The sequence below is a fragment of the Apodemus sylvaticus genome, chromosome 18, assembly GCF_947179515.1.
Source record: "Apodemus sylvaticus chromosome 18, mApoSyl1.1, whole genome shotgun sequence".
NCBI lineage: Eukaryota > Metazoa > Chordata > Mammalia > Rodentia > Muridae > Apodemus > Apodemus sylvaticus.
The window spans coordinates 31,218,997-31,238,950 of NC_067489.1; the positions used below are offsets into that span (position 1 = coordinate 31,218,997).

General features: G+C 45.1%; 1 protein-coding gene across 6 annotated transcripts in view; it reads right to left on the reverse strand.

Moving 5' to 3' along the window:
* The window catches only part of Rbpms (RNA binding protein, mRNA processing factor), a 151,005-nt gene that overhangs the window by 77,981 nt on the left and 53,070 nt on the right, over positions 1–19,954 (reverse strand). For all 6 annotated transcript variants that reach the window (XR_007974250.1, XR_007974249.1, XM_052162848.1 and 3 more), the window contains exons 2-4: positions 8,040–8,117; positions 5,738–5,776; positions 4,190–4,252 (exon numbers count right to left, since the gene is read on the reverse strand). Coding sequence is in view for 4 of the 6 variants with exons in the window: in XM_052162848.1 (XP_052018808.1) it covers positions 4,190–4,252; positions 5,738–5,776; positions 8,040–8,117 (180 nt within the window). In the remaining 2 variants the exon portion in view is untranslated. The remainder of the gene's footprint in view (positions 1–4,189; positions 4,253–5,737; positions 5,777–8,039; positions 8,118–19,954) is intronic.

A 19,954-nucleotide genomic window follows, 5' to 3' on the forward strand; every position in this document is an offset into this window, starting at 1 on the left:
CCCGGGCTATACAGAGAAACCCTGTCTCGAAAAACAAAAGAAAACAAAACAAACAAACAAACAAAAAAGCCAACCAAACCAACAAAATTAAGATCTAAAAGATAAACAAGATGACGTTAAGCCCCGGGTTTGCTCTGTCCTTGGCTTAGCAGTCTAGGGCGCAATGGTGATCAGGCTATGCTGTCTATCAGCGTCCATGCAGAGGGCAGACAGACGCATGCCAGCACAGATATGGCGGGCCCAAGTTACACTGCGGCCTAAACCAGCTATCTCATTTCAGTAAGACTGCTAGAGAAAAGCCAAGTGTTACTTAATAATTTGTCTGGTTTCAATTTAGGAAGAAAGCTCAAGAGGACGAATTAAACTGATGAGTCCCTCGCTGTTGGCCTTGGGCACTCGTACTTCTGTAACCATCCTGGCAAGAATAAAAGTTTTCTTTCTTTGTGGTGCTGAGGAATGGAGCCAGAGCCTTCACTTGCAAGGCAAGGGTTCCACCATGAAGCTATAGCCATTAAGTTTTGGGTGGGTAGAGTTGGAGACAGTGTCCTATACTATAGTCCAGGCTATCCTCAAAGTCATTTTGAACTCCTAATCCTCTTATCTCTGCCTCTACAATCTAGGATTATATTGCCACATTGATATTTGATGGCATCCAGGAGATCAATGCCAGGGCTTCCTGCATCCCAGGCAAGAGAGTGAGCTACAGCCCAGCAGCAAAGACATTCTAAAGAGAGAGACAGATACTTGCTATCTGTCTATCAGCTTAGCTATCAGACAATTGAAACAAAGGACCCAAGAAAGTGAAATTTCCCTCATCCTGGGAAGGAAAAGGCTCTCAACAAATGGAGACTATTCCCTAGAAAGAAACTGCAGAGCACTGACAAACTGTCACAAAAACCAGGAACTAAGACAACGGTGGCAGTGAAGGGCAGGTGGGACCCAACTTCAGCAGGACTTCTGAGCTGTGTATACTCCAAGGCTGTGTCCTAAACCTAAATCATAGCAGAACTCCAAAGATGGAGTTTGACAGGAGATTACTGGGTCTCCTTATATATTCCATTCCCCAGTATAACTACACTACAAAATAAAACAAATAAAAACCAAAACATTTCTCTGTATGGTAGTTTGAATGATTTCCACAGGTTCATCTATTTAAATGCTTAGGCAGTGGCACAATTTAAAAGGAGTAGGTGTGGCATTCCTGCCGGAAGTATGTCACCAGAGATGAGCTTTGAGTTTTCAAAAGCCCATGCCAAGCCCAGGCTCTCTCTGAGGGCTGCCTGTAAATCAGGATGCAAACTCTTTTGTGCTTCTAGCACCAGGCTTTCTGCCTTAATGATAATGGATTCTGAACCTATAAGCAGGCCCCTAAGTAAATGTTTTCTTTTTGAGAGCGTGGCCATGGTCACTGTGTCTCTTCAGAGCAAACAGAGCAATGAAGAAGAAAGAAATTGGTACCAGGAGTCGGGTATTGCTGTGATAGGCCTGAGTACACTGTTTGTTTGAGGGATGTGGAGAAACTTGGGGGTTTTTAGACTTTTTTAAAAAAGTTGAATGCTTTAAGCAGAGAGGAAAGTAGGGTAGGGGAAGCTAATAGGCCAGCGTAGAAGGAATATGAAGGATAGTGCTGAGGAGGATTTGAACTGTGGGAGCCTAGCTAAAGAGGTTTCGGAGAGGAAGAATATTAGTAAAGGATCTAGAGACTATTATTGTGAAAATCTTGCAAAGATTGAAGCTACTTTAAAAAAAAAAAAAACTAAAAAAATCTTCCTGATGCTGCCACTCAGGGGTTCAGAGCACTGGCTGCTCTTCCAGAAGTCCTGTGTTCAATTTCCAGCAACCACATGGTGGCTCACAACCATCTGAAATGGATCCGATGCCCTCTTCTGGAATTAAATCTTTTTTTAAAAAAAAAGTTTCAAAAAAATCTTCCTGATCGTAAATTGGGATTAATGGCACTGGCAGATTTCAAGAAGGTCTGATGTTGCTGCGTTATGTGGTTATTAGTAATCTCTCTTATGCAGATCTATAAGGAAAAGAAACAAACTGAACAAAGAGAAATAGAAAAAAAAGTATGCAGCTTGAGGAGAATGGAAGGGCCCTGGGTCCAAGTCCAGTGCTTAGGAGAGCAAGCAGAAAGGACAGCCTGCCACCAAATGGGGTAGAAAGAGTGACCTCGGGGCAAGACCCCACCCAACAACGCTTCAAATGTATGAGAAGGAATCAAAGACTAGCTCAAGCCGTGAACGATAGCTGAAGCAGGTGTAACTGGATGAGACCAGGTTCCAGCTCCAACAAGGAGCATTGCTTGGGGGCTTCGCCAATGTGGGTCCTGCTTTAGCGCCAAGGGTCCAAGAAATGGGTTGTGGAATTTCCCTCCAAGGCTAAGGAAAGCCCCTGAGGCCGGGTGTGTGTCAGGGGTGTCCCAGCATGGAGGCCTGGAATTCACTGTGTAAAGTGGTGAAGGTGCAGAGACCCAGGTAGGTTGGAGGTGCAGATTCATGGAATACGACGCACACAGGAAACCCGCAGAGCAGGAAGTCAGCCCAGGAGCGGTGGGTTGCAGTCAGCAAAACTGAAAGGAACTGGAGATCTGAAGAGTCCTCTGACCGTCACACATGGGGGGGTGCAGAATTTGAGGTGTGCCCTGCTGGTTTTTATTTGGCCCAGTATTTTGGCACTAAAATCCCTTTTCTTCCCTTTGGAATGGTAATGTATATGCTGTGCTACTGTATGTTAGAAGTATGTGATCTGCTACAGAGACCCACAGCCAAACACTGGATGGAGCTTGTGAACTCTTAGGGAAGAGCTGGGGAATGGATTGAGGGCCCTGAAGGGGATGGGAACTCCACAGAAGACGGACACAGTCGACTAACATGGATCCTTGGTGGCTCTCGAACACTGACCGACCAACCAAACAACATGCGCAGGCAGGACCTAGCCCCCTCCCCCTGCATGTGCAGATGTGAGGCTTGGTCTTCATATAGGTCCCAAACAATTTTAACAGGGCTGTCCCTAAAGCTATTGCCTGACTATGGAATCTGTTCCCCTAACTTGGCTGTCTTGTCTGGCCTCAGTGGGAGAAGCAGCACCTAGCATTGCAGAGGATTGACATAATAACAAGTTATGGGGGAGGGAGAAGAGGGGGGGAAGTCGGGCCCCATTCTCTCAGAGAAGGGAAAAGGGGGATGGAAAGGTTCTGTGGGAGGGGGTCCAGAAGGGGTGACAGGGATCAGAATTTAAAATGAATGGGGGGGGGGAGCAAAAAGCAAAACAAAGAAAAAAAAATCCCAGTTTTAAAAAAACAGTGTGAGATCTGTTTTTATGTTTAGATTTTACATAGGATTATAGTTTTAAAAAATTGCCATGAGCCTCAGAGATGTTGAACTTTGCAATTTTAAACAGTGGGGGTTTTTTTTGTTTGTTTGGTTTTTGTTTTGGTTTTTTCGAGACAGGGTTTCTCTGTATAGCTCTGGCTGTCCTGGAACTCACTCTGTAGACCAGGCTGGCCTCGAACTCAGAAATCTGCCTGCCTCTGCCTCCCAGAGTGCTGGGATTAAAGGCGTGCACCACCACGCCCAGCTTAAACAGTGTGGAGACAGATAAACTATGAGAACTTTTAAACTGGATTCTGTAAATTTGCATCAGGTGGCTACAAGCCCCTGGGGGACGGAGAGTGGAATGTGGCAGTTTGAACAGGAATGGCACATACAGGCTCTGGTGCTTGAATGCTCAGTCACCTTGGACTGGAACTCTTTTAAAGGATTAGAAGGATTGAGTGGTGTGGCCTTTCAGAGGAAGGCTGTCACTAGGAGACAGATAGGCTCTGAGGCTTCAAAAGCCCACACCAGACCCAGTCTGCTATCTGTAGATCAGGCTATGTCCCTCATGGACTGCTCCAGCTTTATGGGGGCTGCCACGCTACCCTTCAAGGTGGAGTTGCTGTGTTCCCTGTCTCTTCACAGCTATAGAACAGTGACTAAGACACTCTGCTCATTATTATTTGTCTGTCTAATGTAGGGGACAAGAAGCCAGGGGTAGCTTGTTAGGGCTGCCGCAGCCCAGGCTTTGATACTCACAACTCCAGTGACCCTCCCCGAGACCTCTGATCTCCTGGAGTTCTGTTAGCTAAGGGACCTAAGGAAACCGCACACAATCAGAGTGGTGGGTAGGAGAGATGCACACTTACGTTCAAAGCGTTCTTTGCAGCCTCTGCTTCTGAGCGACTGTCGAAACTGACAAAGCCTACGGGCTGGGGGAAAGAAAGAAAAAAAAAATCAAGATTAAAAAAAAAAAAAGAAAGAAAGAACTCAAGGGACATCAGTTTTCTAGGTCAAGGGTGGTGTCTAACTGAAGAGCTAAGATAAAGAGATGACCACAGGCAATGTGGTAGAAATGAGAAAGCCCAAGCCAAGAATCCGGACCTGATAGAAGGCTTAACCAAATTTGGCTTAAACAAATTTCTCACGTGAATCAAAGAGATGGGGAGGGCAGTTTTTTGAGGGCACAGCCAAAAATTTAGACAATCATATTTTTAAAAAAAGGGGGGAAAAACAGAGGAATGGTTGGAAGTTGAGCTGCAGTTGAGCTGGTGATGAGAGAAATCTGGGCTGGAGAGGATCTAAGTTTCCTCATCGAATTCACTGTACCTCACTCAGCTTCTCCATCTTTTAAAATGCAAAGAGAAAGCAAGTCACGCTTTGGTTCACTGTGAGTGCGAGGAATATAGCAACACAGTGGGAAGAAGCCTGGGCTTTTGCTTTGCAACCAAAACTACAAAATGAACCTTCTGACTCCTCTTAGATCTTTCGGTGGGTAGACTGCCTATAGCCTAGTTCATCTCTGTTATAGCAGCGGTTACGACTCACTGAGAAGCTTTAAACAAACATGTAGATGGTCTTCAAGAACCGTGTCAATCACCACCTCTAGCCTGTCATGGCTACACTTCACTCCATACCTGGACCTGTCTGTTCTGTCGGGATTTTCTTTTGTTTGTTTGTTTGGATTTAAGACAGGGTTTCTTTGTGCAGTCCTGGTTATCCTGGAACTCACACTGTAGACCAGGCTGGCCTTGAACTCACAGAGATCCACCTTATGGCATTGTAGGCATGGGCCACCACCACCCCACCTGGCTTTTCAAATCTGTGCTTTTATGGGTTTGGAGGGACAGTGCGATTAGTCACCATTTAATATCCCTAAATAAATGGCAAATATTCCATGAAGAGAACTAGGCAAGAATTGTGACTAGAGCTGCAGAGACGGCTCAGCAGCTAAGAACACAGAAAGGACCCATGTTTGATTCCCAAGGCCCAACTTTAACTCCAATTCCTGGGGATTTATGCCCTCTTCCGGCTTCTATGGACAATGATTGAAGAGAGATTGCACACAAGCAGGCAAAACATCCATACATGTATATGTGTGTGCATATATACATATACATAAATAAGAAGCCTCAGAAATATAACTCAGAGGATCTAGGTAACAATTTTTTTTGAACAAAGAAATTAGTTACAATCTAAGTCTGTTGGAGGCACTAGGCTATACCTTCTGAGTCCCAAAAACTTTCCTAGCTGGAGACTATGGAATTATAGACATATACCATTTTTCTATACTAATTCCCAATCAAGCTCACCTTTAATTGATAACACATAGATCAAAAATCTTAACTGAAACAAAAGAATTTTTGTTGGGCTTAATTAGCAAATGGTGACCATTTTTAGACGTTCCAAAGCCTCACCTGTTTAGACGTGAGCTTTATGAGAGAGCCTTCATAGCCCTGAAAAAGAAAAACCAGGTTTAGAAGAAGAAAGAGCGTCACAATTCCATCCTCGGCAAGTAAAATGAGCCATGAAACCTCAGATCGTCGACTATGTTGTATGTCTCACAAACGTTACTTGGGAAAACACAGACACCAGAAACATGGGGCATCGTGTGAAGCTCAGTGTAGTATGTTTGACAAGCATACACAAAGCCTTTGGTTGAGTTCCCAATACTCCCAAACAAAACAAAACAAAGCCATATGGAAACTACCGGGAAGGGCTGAGCAGGAGAGAGAGCATTCTCCTGAGCTCTCGTTGCTTAACGAAATGACCAGTTTCCATGGTAGAGTCTGATGAGCACATGAAACCCTCTCCTAGGTTTCTGTTCCGGGTCATCCTCAGAAGCTGGCAAGCTTTCCTGTCTTTCTCTAGCTCTCTTTCAGTCTTCCTGGATCATCAGAAGAGGAATCAGTGCTTTTTTCCAGAACTAGCAATGGCTGGTAGAATGCTCTGTCAAGGGACACAGTGCAGAGACAGGTTTGCAGAACAGGGCTAGCCCTGAGTTGTAATTAAGAGGGTTGCAAGAGATATTGCAAGGTCCTGGCTTCAGCGATGGGGTTTCTGTGGACAGTGCTGAAACTGATTGATCCTTCCATTGTTCCCAGCCGAAAGCCGGGTTGACAACTGGCTACTGTAAACATTTACATCCAAGGCCTTGAGTGTAGCTAATCAAGATGGCCATAATTCACAGCACTTCATCTTCCTATTTTACAAGGGTCTCTTTCTCCTAGAAACCCCAAAGATTTCAAACCTTGAAAGCCTCAGATGCAAAGAGCAAACAGTATTTCACTCAGGTAAGACAGCACTAGAATGATCACAAACAGGAATCAAATGGCTTCTCTCTGCTGTCATTGTTACTGATGCATTATGGGAATGGCTAGCTACCTGCCCACACAGGTGCCTTCCTGGCCCATCAACTGTACTCTCTCACATTTGTGGGTCATTTCCTGGCTTTTCGTGAATCATTCTCCTTCCTGACTCTTGAGTTTTCTGTTGTTTTATCCCTACCAAGCTGAATCCTGTCTCTCGACTGTCCTGCTGTCTCCCACCAATGCCATCACCACTTACCTGTAAGTTTGTCCCTGCGAGCTTCAGCACTCTTGCTGCTGCTAACAAAACCTCCCTTCACTCACAGGTCCTGAATTCATGATGCCTTCCAGGCCATATCCTGGGTTTGAAAGGCCAACCTTCAAGGTTTTGTCTTGAGAGCATAGTCATTCCAGTTTTAGCGCAACTTTAAGGTTAGACTGACTTTAACTTGCAGCCCAACTTTCAATCCCCAACAAAATTTAATATCTCTAAGGTGACTGCATTTCCATAGGAATGATGGGAAACTCCCTCAGACAGGACATTAAATACCAGGCAAAGATTTCCCTTCAGTTCATATAAAGTTAGCCTGTAACATTTTGTTTTGTTGAACATTTATGACATTTGATATAAAAGAAGCACAAGGTTCTTAACCCAAGCCAATAAAAGAATGCGGATTCATGCCCACACAGAACTGTCAACGGTGCCACTCCAGCAGATAAAGCGCCACCTATGAAGAGGGCTCAGAACACATTGCTGTGTTTCAAGTATAAAAATGTAGCGAGTGTGGTTTATGCCGTTGGTGGCGTGGGGGGTGCTGGGGAAATCAAACCCAGGATCTTATACACATTAGGTAAGTGCTCTTCCAGAGAACTAGTGTATTGGTAACAAAGTCTGGACTCTTACGCTCTGCCCTTAGGGGAATGCTTCTAAGTGGAGGTTAGAACACCAACATGGAATAGAGAATGCTGGGGCCAGTTGCCTCTCCACAGCAGTGAGAGAGCAGACATACACATACAATACATACGCATATATATATACACATACATACACATACACACATGTATACACATATACATACACATATATACATATACACATACGCAATATACACATGCATACACGTACACACATATATACACGTATACACATATACATACACATACGCATATATACACATACATACACATACACACATATATACACATGTATACACATATACATACACATACACATGCATACATATATACACATACACATATATATGCGTATACACATATATACACACATGCATACATATATACACACATATATGCGTATACGCGCGCGCACACACACACACACACACAGTTACAGGACACTTTCTCAAACACATCCCAACTCTAAGGCGATGGCAAAGCATTAACAAAGTACCTTGAATGGTCTGAAGAGCAGGTACAGCTCTCGGGGCTTGATGTCCAGAGGCAGGCCACTGACGAACAGGGTCCGGACCTAGAAAATAAATGTAACAGGAGAGTGGGCAAAGGCTGTAGAGCATCCAGATGCTGTTTCTCATCTTAAATCTCAACAGATCCCCGACTCCTTGTTCTACGACACAAGGAACGGAAATTCCATCTCATCTTCATATTAGTTTAAAACTGGATCGTGACGACAATAGACTCTCCACACTTCTTCCACAGCACCAGGACAAACTTGAAAAGAAAACGCAAGCAAAGTCTTGCTTCTCTTGCTTCAGTCTCTCACACTGTGGCCCTTGGTGGTGTTGATTACCATTATTTTAATAAGCATAAAAGTCCTGAGATTAAGTCAAGCAGCCAGACCTACACGAGATCCTGCAGGAAGCCACTCCATCCCTCTCGCTGGGGCGGTTTCTATGAGCCAACACACACCTTCAGGGTACCGTTTGGGTCCCCAGGACAGAAGCCACCCAACACGTGTGTGAGCATACATGGAGGGAGGCAATGCTGTCTGCTAGGCAAACAACGACGAGGACACGCTGCTTCTGACTGAAAATCAGAGATGGCAAGTTGGCTGTTGAGCCAGAACCTAAGAAGGATTTTACCGGGAGAGCGGGGAGGGTCAAGCCTGGGTAGGAAGACAGTTCAGGCTGGGCAAAGGGCAGGGCCGCACATTCGAGGGGCAGAGGGTGCCAGATTACACAGGGTCAGATCATAGGGTGCATCGAAAGCGGATGGCTCAGGGGCTGATCTGGACTCCAGAGGCGAGGACTGGCTACAGAGTAAGCATGGCCTAGCGCCCAGCTCCCTTCCTCTACTCAGACGAATGCAACATGATGGTGCTCGATCATTAGCCATATATACATGACAAATAGGGAGACTACATGCTAGATCGCTAACACGTTCCACAGTTGTGTGCGCAGAATCGAAAAATCAATAAATAAGGCCCCTTTATTGGCCCAGCACAGTATGATGTCAGGCCATCTTCGTGTGACAGGCCAACCATGTTAGTGGTTCATACGTGCTGATGTTCCACAGCAACCTCAGAATGCTGGCTGGCTTCTATTTATTTAAACTTCTATGTTATATGTTTTGGAAATGCGGGATTTGTTTAGTTTAGACACACACACACACACACACACACACGTGCGAAACCATCAAAACTAAGATAACCAATCCCCTTGACGCCTCCTCAGAGTCGCGCTTCACAGACCAGGCAGACCTTGAACTCACAGCTTCCTCGGCGCTCTGAGTACTAACCAGGACCACAGGTGTTGGGCCACCATTCCTGTGTCTTCACAGATGGCTTTAATCCCCCCTCCCAACTCTGTCCCAGCATCAGCTGTGACTACTGATAAATACGTATGCTCCAAAGTCAGAACAGACATAAAGTGCCGAGTCTGTCTCCGCTGCTCATGCCTGTTACATAAAGCTAATTTCATCTATATTGCTATCTATCCAATGTCTATCCATCCATTCATATTGAGTGGTATCCATAGATACACCACTTCATTTATCCATAAACCAGTTGATACATATAGTAAGATATGGCTTCACTTAGAAACAAAAATTCTCCTTCCACTCCTTGTTTTACGCCTCAGAGCACTGTGCGCTGAGTTCTTCAGACAAGTGTGCGCTTTGCTGATACTCAATAGATACAGTCAATTAGGTCAAGTTTGTTGACCAAACTTCTTCTGTGTTTCTTTGTTCTTTGATCTCTGACGCAAAGAAAGTTCCTGGGGAAAAGGCGAAATTGCTGACAGGTACATGAGGGAACTCTAGTACCCAGACGTTCACCTGCTTTCCCATCTGGACAGCCTGGTAAGAGAATTAAATTAGCCCTGACCTCCAGAGCCCACTCCATCCTAACTCTGTGCTGAGTGTGGCCTGGATGGAAGATCTGCACAGAAACAACTTTGTTTTACAGTTAGGACACCATTTGCACAGAGGGACAGCATACTGTGGTGTATACATTGGTCAGGTTTGGCGAGTTCACTCAAGAAATTAACTTACATTTCTAATACTGTTCTATAGAGAAAGGTTTTACAGACTTTTGCCAACGACACTCACCAGATACCTAGGACTGTGAACAAAAGATGATGTATACACCAAGGTTCATCTAAAACAGAATAGCATGTTATACCACCAACATAAAAAATATTGTGCCACCAATAATAAAAAAAAAAAAAGGTGCAAAAAAAGGTGTCAAGAAGGCTCAGCAGGTAAAACCACTTGCCACCAAACCTAAGCATCTCTGCTCTACAAAGACCCAGGTTCCCTAAGGCGACCAACAACTCACGCATATGCTTGCACGTATACTAGAGAACAGACAAAAAGTGGGAAATGTGCGAGGAAAAGACACCATTTGGTGTCAGCATCTAGAGAGGAAAGCATCTTTAAGGATGCAGGTGCATGTGTCTAGGATCAGCTGAGAGCTGTAGAAGAACGGCCTCTCTGTCTTCTCATTCTGTGAGAATAACAATAGCATGGATTACACTTAAAGGTGTTTGGAGTTTTTGTTTTTAGACAGGGTTTCATGTAGCCCAGGATGGCCTCAAACTTGCCATGTAGCCTAGGATGACCCAGAAGGTAGGGTTAGGGTTAGAAGCTGGAGTCTGGGTATGAGTATTGGTAGGGGTAGCTCTAAGGGCTGAATTAGGGTAGGATGGGGGGTGGGGTTAAGGTACAGGTAAGGTTGAGAATGAAGGTAAGGTTACAGTTAGGGTTTGGGCGAGGGTAAGCGGTCTGCTGTCACCTCCAAAGTGCTGGGATTACAGACACTATGCCTGCACTATGCCTGGATTAAACACTTCAGGTTTTTGTTAAGCTGAGGACTGCTTTGATTATCTGTCTTTTCTTAGAAAGTTAAAAGACGTTGGTATTTGTATTAACATAAATTTTAGTGTTTGTGGAGGAAGCGTTAGGTAAATATTCTGGACTGAGATATGAAAGACTTTTTTGTTCTAATGTTTTAAGAAATGGCCGTATATGGGAGAGGAAGAAAAACCAACTCTTGGCATGCCCAAGCATGTAAGTCACCTATAAACACAAGAGGCACAAAACCAACTCTTGTTCAAGTTGTAGGCAGCTAATAAAAGACTGGCCTTTCATGTCAAAATAGACAAAATGGTGTTTCCTAGGGTCTAGGGAAGCCCCTCTCCATCTCAGAAGCCTACCTCATATCTGGGTGCCTCTCACACCTTCTCCCATGACCAAACAGATGAAGAAATAATAGGGGAAATAATTCTTGAATATTTACATTATACATTGCCATTAAACCAAAGGTCACTAGCTCCACTAGGGTATGATGTGCTTACAATGCTTTCTAGTCTGCCCCAGATTTGGTAAACGTAATCAGCCTCATAGTAGGGGAAGGGGAGGAGGAAGGATGGGGGAGGAAGAAAAGAAAATCTAGATAACTAACTAGTAGAAAAATAACTCTGCAAATCTCAGTTGTACTTTCCCGAGGCAGCCAGGGCACAGTCACGGGATTTAAGATAAGTTCGCCTCGCTCTCAGTCTGGGTCAGCACACAGCAGTGCACTGAAATCAGAAAGACAAGCGCTCCCTGCGGGGAACTTACTGTCATAAACTCAGCCATCACCAATGGCAACATAAGCTTAGCTCTGTCACAAGGTGGCCCAGGTGGAACCACAGGGATAAAGTTTATACTCCAAAAACCCCCTGTCTCCCCTACCAATGACAAAGCAAGGCTGTCGTGTGAACTTTGTGGCAGCCCTTAATTTACCAGCAGTGTCTCTGAACCCAGATGTGCTGGGCACCATGCCTTCCATAGCCCAGATGTTCCCTTTACAAAACACAGGAAAGGGCATCTCTTAGTCAAGGACGAAGAGAAGTTCAAGAGATGGCGCTGGTGACAGACATATCCCACAGGGGCTCCAAAATGCATCCTGCGGGCACAACTTTCATTTTTGCCCTGAACAAGGCTACAGATTTAACAGAAAGGGTTCTGCTCTGCGTGTTACAGAAGGACACTCCTGCCGCAGGCACCATCTCGCAATATTGCAGAGGCCATGGCTTTAGGTGAAAACAGCCCTGTGTGCTCCGGTGTGAGCAGTACTTCCTGACTGGGAAAACACACTATCATTTCAGTGACTGGAGTCTTACTTGATAAACTTGAAGTCACTGTGCAAGTCTGAAGCTCGCCTGGGTCAGAAGACTGGTACACACTCTGAAAAGACAAAGTCACTGTTTGTGACAAAGAATATGCTTCCCATGAGACGGTAAGTAAGACCCGGAGCAGTGGGGCAGGCTTACTTCTAGCCCAAGGTGGTGTACATCTGTAATAAGTGGCCACACCTAAAGGGCATTTGCCCAATATGTTGCATATGTTTTCTTTACAATCGTTTTGGTTTTGGTTGGTTGGCTGGTTTTGGTTTTTTCGAGACAGGGTTTCTCTGTGTAGTCCTGGCTGTCCTGGAACTCACTCTGTAGACCAGGCTGGCCTTGAACTCAGAAATCTGCCTGCCTCTGCCTCCCAAGTGCTGGGATTACAGGCGTGTGCCACCACCTCCTGGCTGAGATTTATAATTGTTTTAGGGGCCTCCCCTCCACATGTTCTCCTCTATATTAAAATCACACTACAGAAAAAGGCCAAAGTGCATCTCTGCTTAGCAGCCATTGATTAAACAGTCTCTCAAATTACCTTTCTTTTTCGTTTCTTCTTTAGTGATTCTCTTCTTACTGTGGTATAGGCTAGCTTCAAATAGTACACACTTCCGACCTCAGCCTCCCAACCTGGGGTAACAGGCACGGCTCAACACGTAAGGATCCAATGTACCAGATCTGTGTGTGCATGTGTAACATGCTCTTGAACGTGTGCACTCATGTGGTGGTCGGAAACTAGCATTTAGGAGCTGGCTCTCGCTCCACCATCCAGGCCCCTGGAACTGAACTGGGGACAGCACGTGCGAAACTTCAGTCAGAACTAACTCATTGGCCTATCTTTCCCATATAACTGGTCTATACCTACAGACAGACTAACTAAAACAAACTCCTAAATGTGCTGTGTGAGCAAATCATTCCAAAGCAAAAACTATTCTTTTAGAATCAAGATCCAAAGGAAGGATCTCTCTCAGGTAAGAAAAAAAGGTTCTTCTTTGCAGTGTTTCACACCACAGGAGGCACAGATGGCGCAGGTATCTCCTGGCTGATTTATGAGTATGCGAGATCGCACGCCACCCACCCACACACACACACACACACACACACACACACACACCACAAAGGTGTTTGCTTGTCAAAGATTCTGAAGATGCCAAGGCAAACAAGATAAACTGACTAATTTCCCAGTCATGCTATGGGCATCAGTTACAACAGCAATGCCTGGTCCCTCCATGTGACAAATGGGCATAAAAGGCCAGTATTATTAACCTCTTCTCTAATAAAATGAAGGTTAAAAAAAATGCATGTCATAGGTTGCTAGGTGTGCCAGGATGATCAGAAGTTCAAAGCCAGCATGGTGCACATGAGACCCCACCTCAAACAAACAACCAGATACAAAGATTGTTAAAGATACAAGACCAAAAAAGGGGAGGGGGAGGGGAGGGGAGGTTTGCAGGAAAATGCCATCTTTAAAACACATCTTGGAAAACTAACTATATGTCTACTTCTGTTCTTGGACACCCCACCCTAGCCCCCATTTTCCTGTTCATGCTTGGTCTACAGGGTCAGGCTTACCTAGCAAAAAGGAACAAACACAAAACACATTTGTGTAACATGACTCACATTTGAACTCTGACTGCAAGTCAGTGTTTTGTTTCATTTTGCTTTGTTTGGTTTTCTGGGTTGGCCTGGAACTACGCAGCCGAGGGCGACCCTGAACCCTGGATTCTCCTGCTTTCACGGCATGTTCGACACAGGCAGGCACCGGTTAAGCTGGTGTCCCGAACATCTACATCAGAGACAAAAGCACCACCATACCAACCAAAAAAGGCGACTGAGTTAAGGCCCAAGGTGCAGGGTCATCCTGGCACCTGGCAGAAGACATTCTTGCATTACGACTGCTCTGAGATCAGTGGGTAATGCAAAGTCTTTAGGACTTGAGACAAAGAGACTCACTTAGGATGTGGTGGTGCGTGCCTTTCATCTTAGCACTGTGAGAACGGGGACAAGTGGGTATCTGGGAATTTGAAGCCAACCAGAAGTAATTAATCAGGGCTACACAGAGGGCCCATCCCTGAAAGGGAGAGTGGGGATGGGAGGTGGTTCCAGTTGTTTCAATACAGAGTCTCAGCCATATAAATATTACTAGTTAATTCTTCTCAGTTATCTTCTAATTAAGTTAGCCCTATACACATACAAGTGACTTCCAATAGACTGAGCAGTCTGCACTTTTGTATTTAGCAATGAGAGAGGGAGAGGGGGAGGGGGAAAGGGAGAGGTGGGGGGATGCATGCAGGCGCATGCCACAGGTGGCTTTTTTGGTTTTGGCCTCCTAGTCCTGTGTTAACACTATGGAAATTGATTATGAACAAGTAATAAAATGGTCCCCTGGGCATTTAATTCTAATTACAGACAGACAAACAGAGTGACCAGTCTTTGACAAGATCCAGTGTCTTCTCAAAAGAATGTTTAAAGATTAATTATTTACACAAACACTTTGACTACCTGTATGTATGTGTATCGTAGATATGTCTGCTACCTACAGAGGTGAGAATGTCAGATAACCCAGAAGTGGAGTTATAGGTGATTATGGGGCTCACTGTGCGTTTCGGGAACCAATTCCAAGTCCTCTGTAAGAGCAACAAGTACTTTTAAACTCTAGTTTATCAAGACATTTTTTTTCTTTTTAAAGATTTATTTATTTTATGTATAAGTACACTATTGCTGTCTTCAGATACACCATAAGAGGGCAGACCCAATCTACAGTTTCCTGTGTTTGCAATTTTTACAGACTCTCATGTGAAGATCACAGACATTGTGTGTAGTTTCTGGGATGCCTGGCAAACTCAGTTGGTACTGGAGTGAATTACCTCAGGTGGACTTTATCTACCACTTCTGTCAGAAGGGAGATGCATCTGCGGGTGCCTACTATTCCATTAAGGTCTTTTACATAAACAACAGACATCGATATTCTTTCTGGGTTAGCCAACACACAGCTGAAAATCCGTCAATGCCATCTCAGATCACCTTCAAGTGAAAGTTATTCCCATAAGAGATCGGCAGAGATGGTATATCCCAGATGCCAGGTAGTGGTGGCACACACCAGCACCCAGGAGGCAGAGGCAAAACCAAAATCGGCAGGTTAAGCATTAGTAAACAAAGCCAAAAAGGAAAGACCATGGGTCTGGGCAGGAGCTAAGCGGGCAGGGTAGTTGGCTGCCCAGTCTCACATAAACCACGTGTGGCAGTGCATATACCTGTAATCCACCACCTGGAGGACAGAGGCCAGTGGATCAGGGGCACAAGGTCACTCTTGGCTAAGTAAGGAGGAACACCAGACCAGGCTATGTTCTATGAGGCCCTGTCCTCCTCCCAGCCCCTGCCCTGGCACACAGCCGGGGATCCAGAGGTAGGTCTGAGGATGGCTCAGTCTACAAAAGGTTGCTTTGTAAGAATGAGGAGCAGAATTCAGTCCCCAGACCCATGGGTTCTGTTTTGTTTAAAGGAGCTGGAGATATAGAGAAAGGAGGGGCTTGCCATCCCAGCAGTGACAGGGGTGGATCCCTGAGGCTCAAAGGCCAGGCCAATATGCACAGCCAGATAAAGGAAGCTCCTGACTAGGGAAACACTCGCGCGCACGCATGCACGCACGCACGCACGCACGCACGCACGCACGCACGGCAAAAAGAAATGGGAGCATAGGGAGAGTTAGCTCAGTGGTTAAGGGCACTGACTGCTCTTCCAGAGGTCCTGAGTTCAATTCCCAGCCACATAGTGGCTCACAACCATCTGTAACTGAATGTGATGCCCTCTTCTGGTGTGTCTGAAGACAGCTACAGTGTACTCATAAATAAAATAAATTTTTTAAAAATGGAAACATACAAAGAGAAAATAAAGAAGCAATGATTTTCTGTACATGGTTTTTAGAGGTCTGGTATATCAATTTATATATATATATATATATATATATATTAGTATATATCACCTAGGATCTGCTTGCTTGTTGTGCATCACGGACAAGAAAAGTCACCTCTCCATTCTGAAATTTTCTCCTCTTAAGACATGCCTGCAATTCTCTGATACTCCTCTTTTGAAAATGTGATTTGTTTGTTTTGAAATAGGGTCTCATCTTCATCTGCAGCCCCAGCCCCCAAAGAGAGCCGCTGGCCTCCGCTTCAACCTCCAGAGTGCACCATGCCTGGAAGGACATAGCCCGTAATTTTTTACTTCATAGTTTTGTAACATTCTTTCTGTGTTTTATGCCTTGCCTTATTTAAGATCCGTGGCCGACTATATTGTCTCATATATAAAAACTTATGACAAGATGTCGCCAGAGAAGCAGAGCCCCACATGGGCTGGCGGCGTGATTACTCCGGCCGTCTGACGGTCTCTTATTAAACTGCAATCACCATGCAACCTAGCAGTTAACTAGCTCGTGGTGAGTCACATCCTTTGTTTTTGGGTTTGTTTGGGTTGGGTTTTTTGAGACTGGGTTTCTCTGTGTATAGTCCTGGCTATCCTGGAATTTGTTCTGTAGACCAGGCTGGCCTTGAACTCAAGGATCTGATGGTCCCAAGTGCTGGGATCAAAGGCATGCACCACCACTGGCCAGCATGGTAATCCAACTTCTAGCAAGAGAAAATAGAGCAGTCAGACAAAAAGGCCGGAAGCTTTCATGAAGTCAGTTCTGTTCCTTTACCTGAGACCTTGGACTAGATCTTACTAGCCAAGCTGTTCCTACACCGCTGGCTCTCATCAACTGTCAAGTGTTTTAAGCTGTTAAGTTTCGGGTAACTTTTTTAGAGTAGAAGGAATGGTTTATATGAAGTAGATAGTATATGTATAATTAATAGGAGCAACAACAGGAGCTTCCGCTCTTCCCATAAGTGGCCTGAGGTGGTCTGTGAAAGGATTCAATACTTTCTGGAGAAAAAAAGAGGAAGAAAAGGAAGGAAGGAAGGAAGGAAGGAAGGAAGGAAGGGAGGAGGGGAGGGGAGGGGAGGGGAGGGGAGGGGAGGGGAAAGAAAGAAAGAAAGAAAGAAAGAAAGAAAGAAAGAAAGAAAGAAAGAAAGAAAGAAAGAAAGAAAGAAAGAAAGGAAGGAAGGAAGGAAGGAAGGAAGGAAGAAAGAAAGGAAGAAAGAAAGGAAGAAAGAAAGGAAGAAAGAAAGAAGAGAAAAGGAAAGAAAGGAAAAAAAGAAAGGAGGAAGGAGGAAAGAAAGAGAAAAAGAGAGGAAAAAAAAGAAAAAAAGAAAGCAAGCAAAGCAAAGCAGTGGAATCACAGAACTCAAGAGGCCCAAATCTCAGTGTTCTCTAGAAGACCACCGCCCAGGCCACCAAGTATGAAAGATGTCATTGTAAAGAAGCCATGGGTGCATGGGGTATAATGGTGGACTCAGTAGGTGTGTGTCCTGACCTAAGGGTAAGGCCACCGGGTTGGTGGCCCAAAAAGAGTTCATTTATGTTCCTGCATTTGCTTAAAACTGCAGAGGAATGCCGCATTTAAAGAGTTTAGATGTAGGTTTCTCTGGTCACTGGACAAATCCTGGAAACAAAAGGCCCGCGATCGGCCGTCAAACGAGAGTAGGTGAGCCCTCCCTGCCGAAGAGATGATTTATCATCACTGAGAAGGGACAAACTATGCCAAACGAGGGAAGGAAAGAGATATCCCAGAAGAGTGAAGAAGCGAACCTTCAGCACAGGTTTAAATTCTATATAAATAGGTGCAAATAAAAGCTTAAAAATAATACACCGTAGCTCAGAGAGAACAAGTTGGCATCCACCCTGTCAATGTTATTATTTTCACCCATATTTACCACTCCCCCCTCCCTCTCTCCAGGAACTGGCTTTCTCCTTCTATCTGTGGGTTCCAGCAATAGACTCAGATTGTCAGCCTTGGCACCAACACCCTCACCACCGAGCCATCTTGCTGGCGAATTTTAAACCACCTAGACAAGTTTCTGAGCTGTTCTTTCCAACTGGGAAAGATTTTTTTTTTTTCCAAAACTGTTAGAACCTAGGGGCATGTGAAAGATCTTTTCAGAGCGGGCATGATCTGGCCCGTCAGTGACCTCTGGAATCCAGTGTGCCAGCTCAGCTCTGACTGGAACACAGAAGGAGATATGTGCGGGCAAAACAGCTCTCACCCTGCCAGGGACTCTAATATGACCAAATAAAGACACAACCAACAACACCCCACACGGGCAGGTCTGCCATGCCAATGCTTTTCAATCACTCGTCCAAACGGCCAAATCTAAGCTGGTGCCGTTTATTTGGACCTCGTGGAAGAATGTCTAAACCATCTACATATACTACAAGCATGTCCTCAGAAAGCCGAGACAGCAAAAAAAAAGGCAGAACAAAATCATGCCCATTGTTAAAAAGATGGATCTTTCCAGTGAGGTCACCGCCACAATATAACACCTTTTCTACATCTCAGATCTCCTGAGTGCTGGGACTAATGGTGTGTGCCACCAGGACCAGCTGTGTGTAAATTTCAATAACTTAAAAATCCTCAAACTATACAGTACATGATTTAACCATGGATCAATACATGTAAATAACAGATCCAAAGACACATCAGACAGAGGTGCCCTGTGTCTGACAATTATTCATCTCTCGGTGTCGTGTTCAGATCTGGGATCTCATCCATCGTTACTGAACGACATGACTTAAGTCTCCCCAGGAGCCAGCTTCTCTCTTGCTGGGTTCAGAAGAGTGGGGTAAGACTTTGAATTTGCAACACTCCCAAATAAGCAATGGGTTGAAGGCTGAACCCCAATGCAGTGATCGGAGCTGGGCTTAGGGGGTGAGGGACTGAGTAAGATCTGACTTAAATTGGTGGATTAATGCACTGACAATCAATCTGATGACAATGAAGAAGTGCAGAAACAAGGAACCGGGGCTGAGCTACAGCTGCAGGCCAGTGGGGGCACACCCCTGACCTCTTCCTGGACGCCACAGGACCAGGCACGCTACTTCACGGGCTCTCTATCACGACGGCCTGCCTTATTTTGGGCCCAGAAGCAATACAATGGCTCAAATACCGACCAAAACCTCCAAGACCATGAGCTAAGAAAAGTCCTTCCTTCCAGAAACCGTTTCGTGAGTATTTATCAGTGATGAAAAACCGGACGGGGACAAACAGCACATGAGCGATTTAGTTATAAGGAAGGTGAAGGCTGAGCTCACGAGTTAGGAATAGTTTGTCCCTGTGGTTAAAGCACGTCTGAGAATTAATGTAAAGGAAGGAACTGGGGGATAAGAGATGACAAGTCACAGCTGGACGGAGAGGCGCACCACAATCCCAGAACTTTACTGGTGGAAAGAGAAGATTAGGAGTCCAAGATCATCTTCAGTCTGAGCTACGAGAGACCTTCAGGGAGGGCGGGAGGAAGGGGCGTGGAGGATGACAGGCTATATATAAGTTATATATAACTCCTCCCCATGATCATACCCAAACACAACCCCCCCATATAGTCTATATTCCATCATTTTCCCAGTTTAGAGTTTAGTTTTCCCTGTAAGCACATGGCTTGTAGCACACACTTTTAGAGTCTTAGAAAAACAATGCTTTGGGGAGCCACGAACCACTGGAGTGAATGTTTAAGAGAATGGTCCTGGGGTGTGGGTGGGTGTGGGTGTGTGCGCGCACGCGCGCGCACAGCCATGGTGAGGACCAATGCCTCAGACCCATGGGAAACTGGCACATGTATGTGAGCACTGACAGCACGTTCTGCCGGATCCTGGA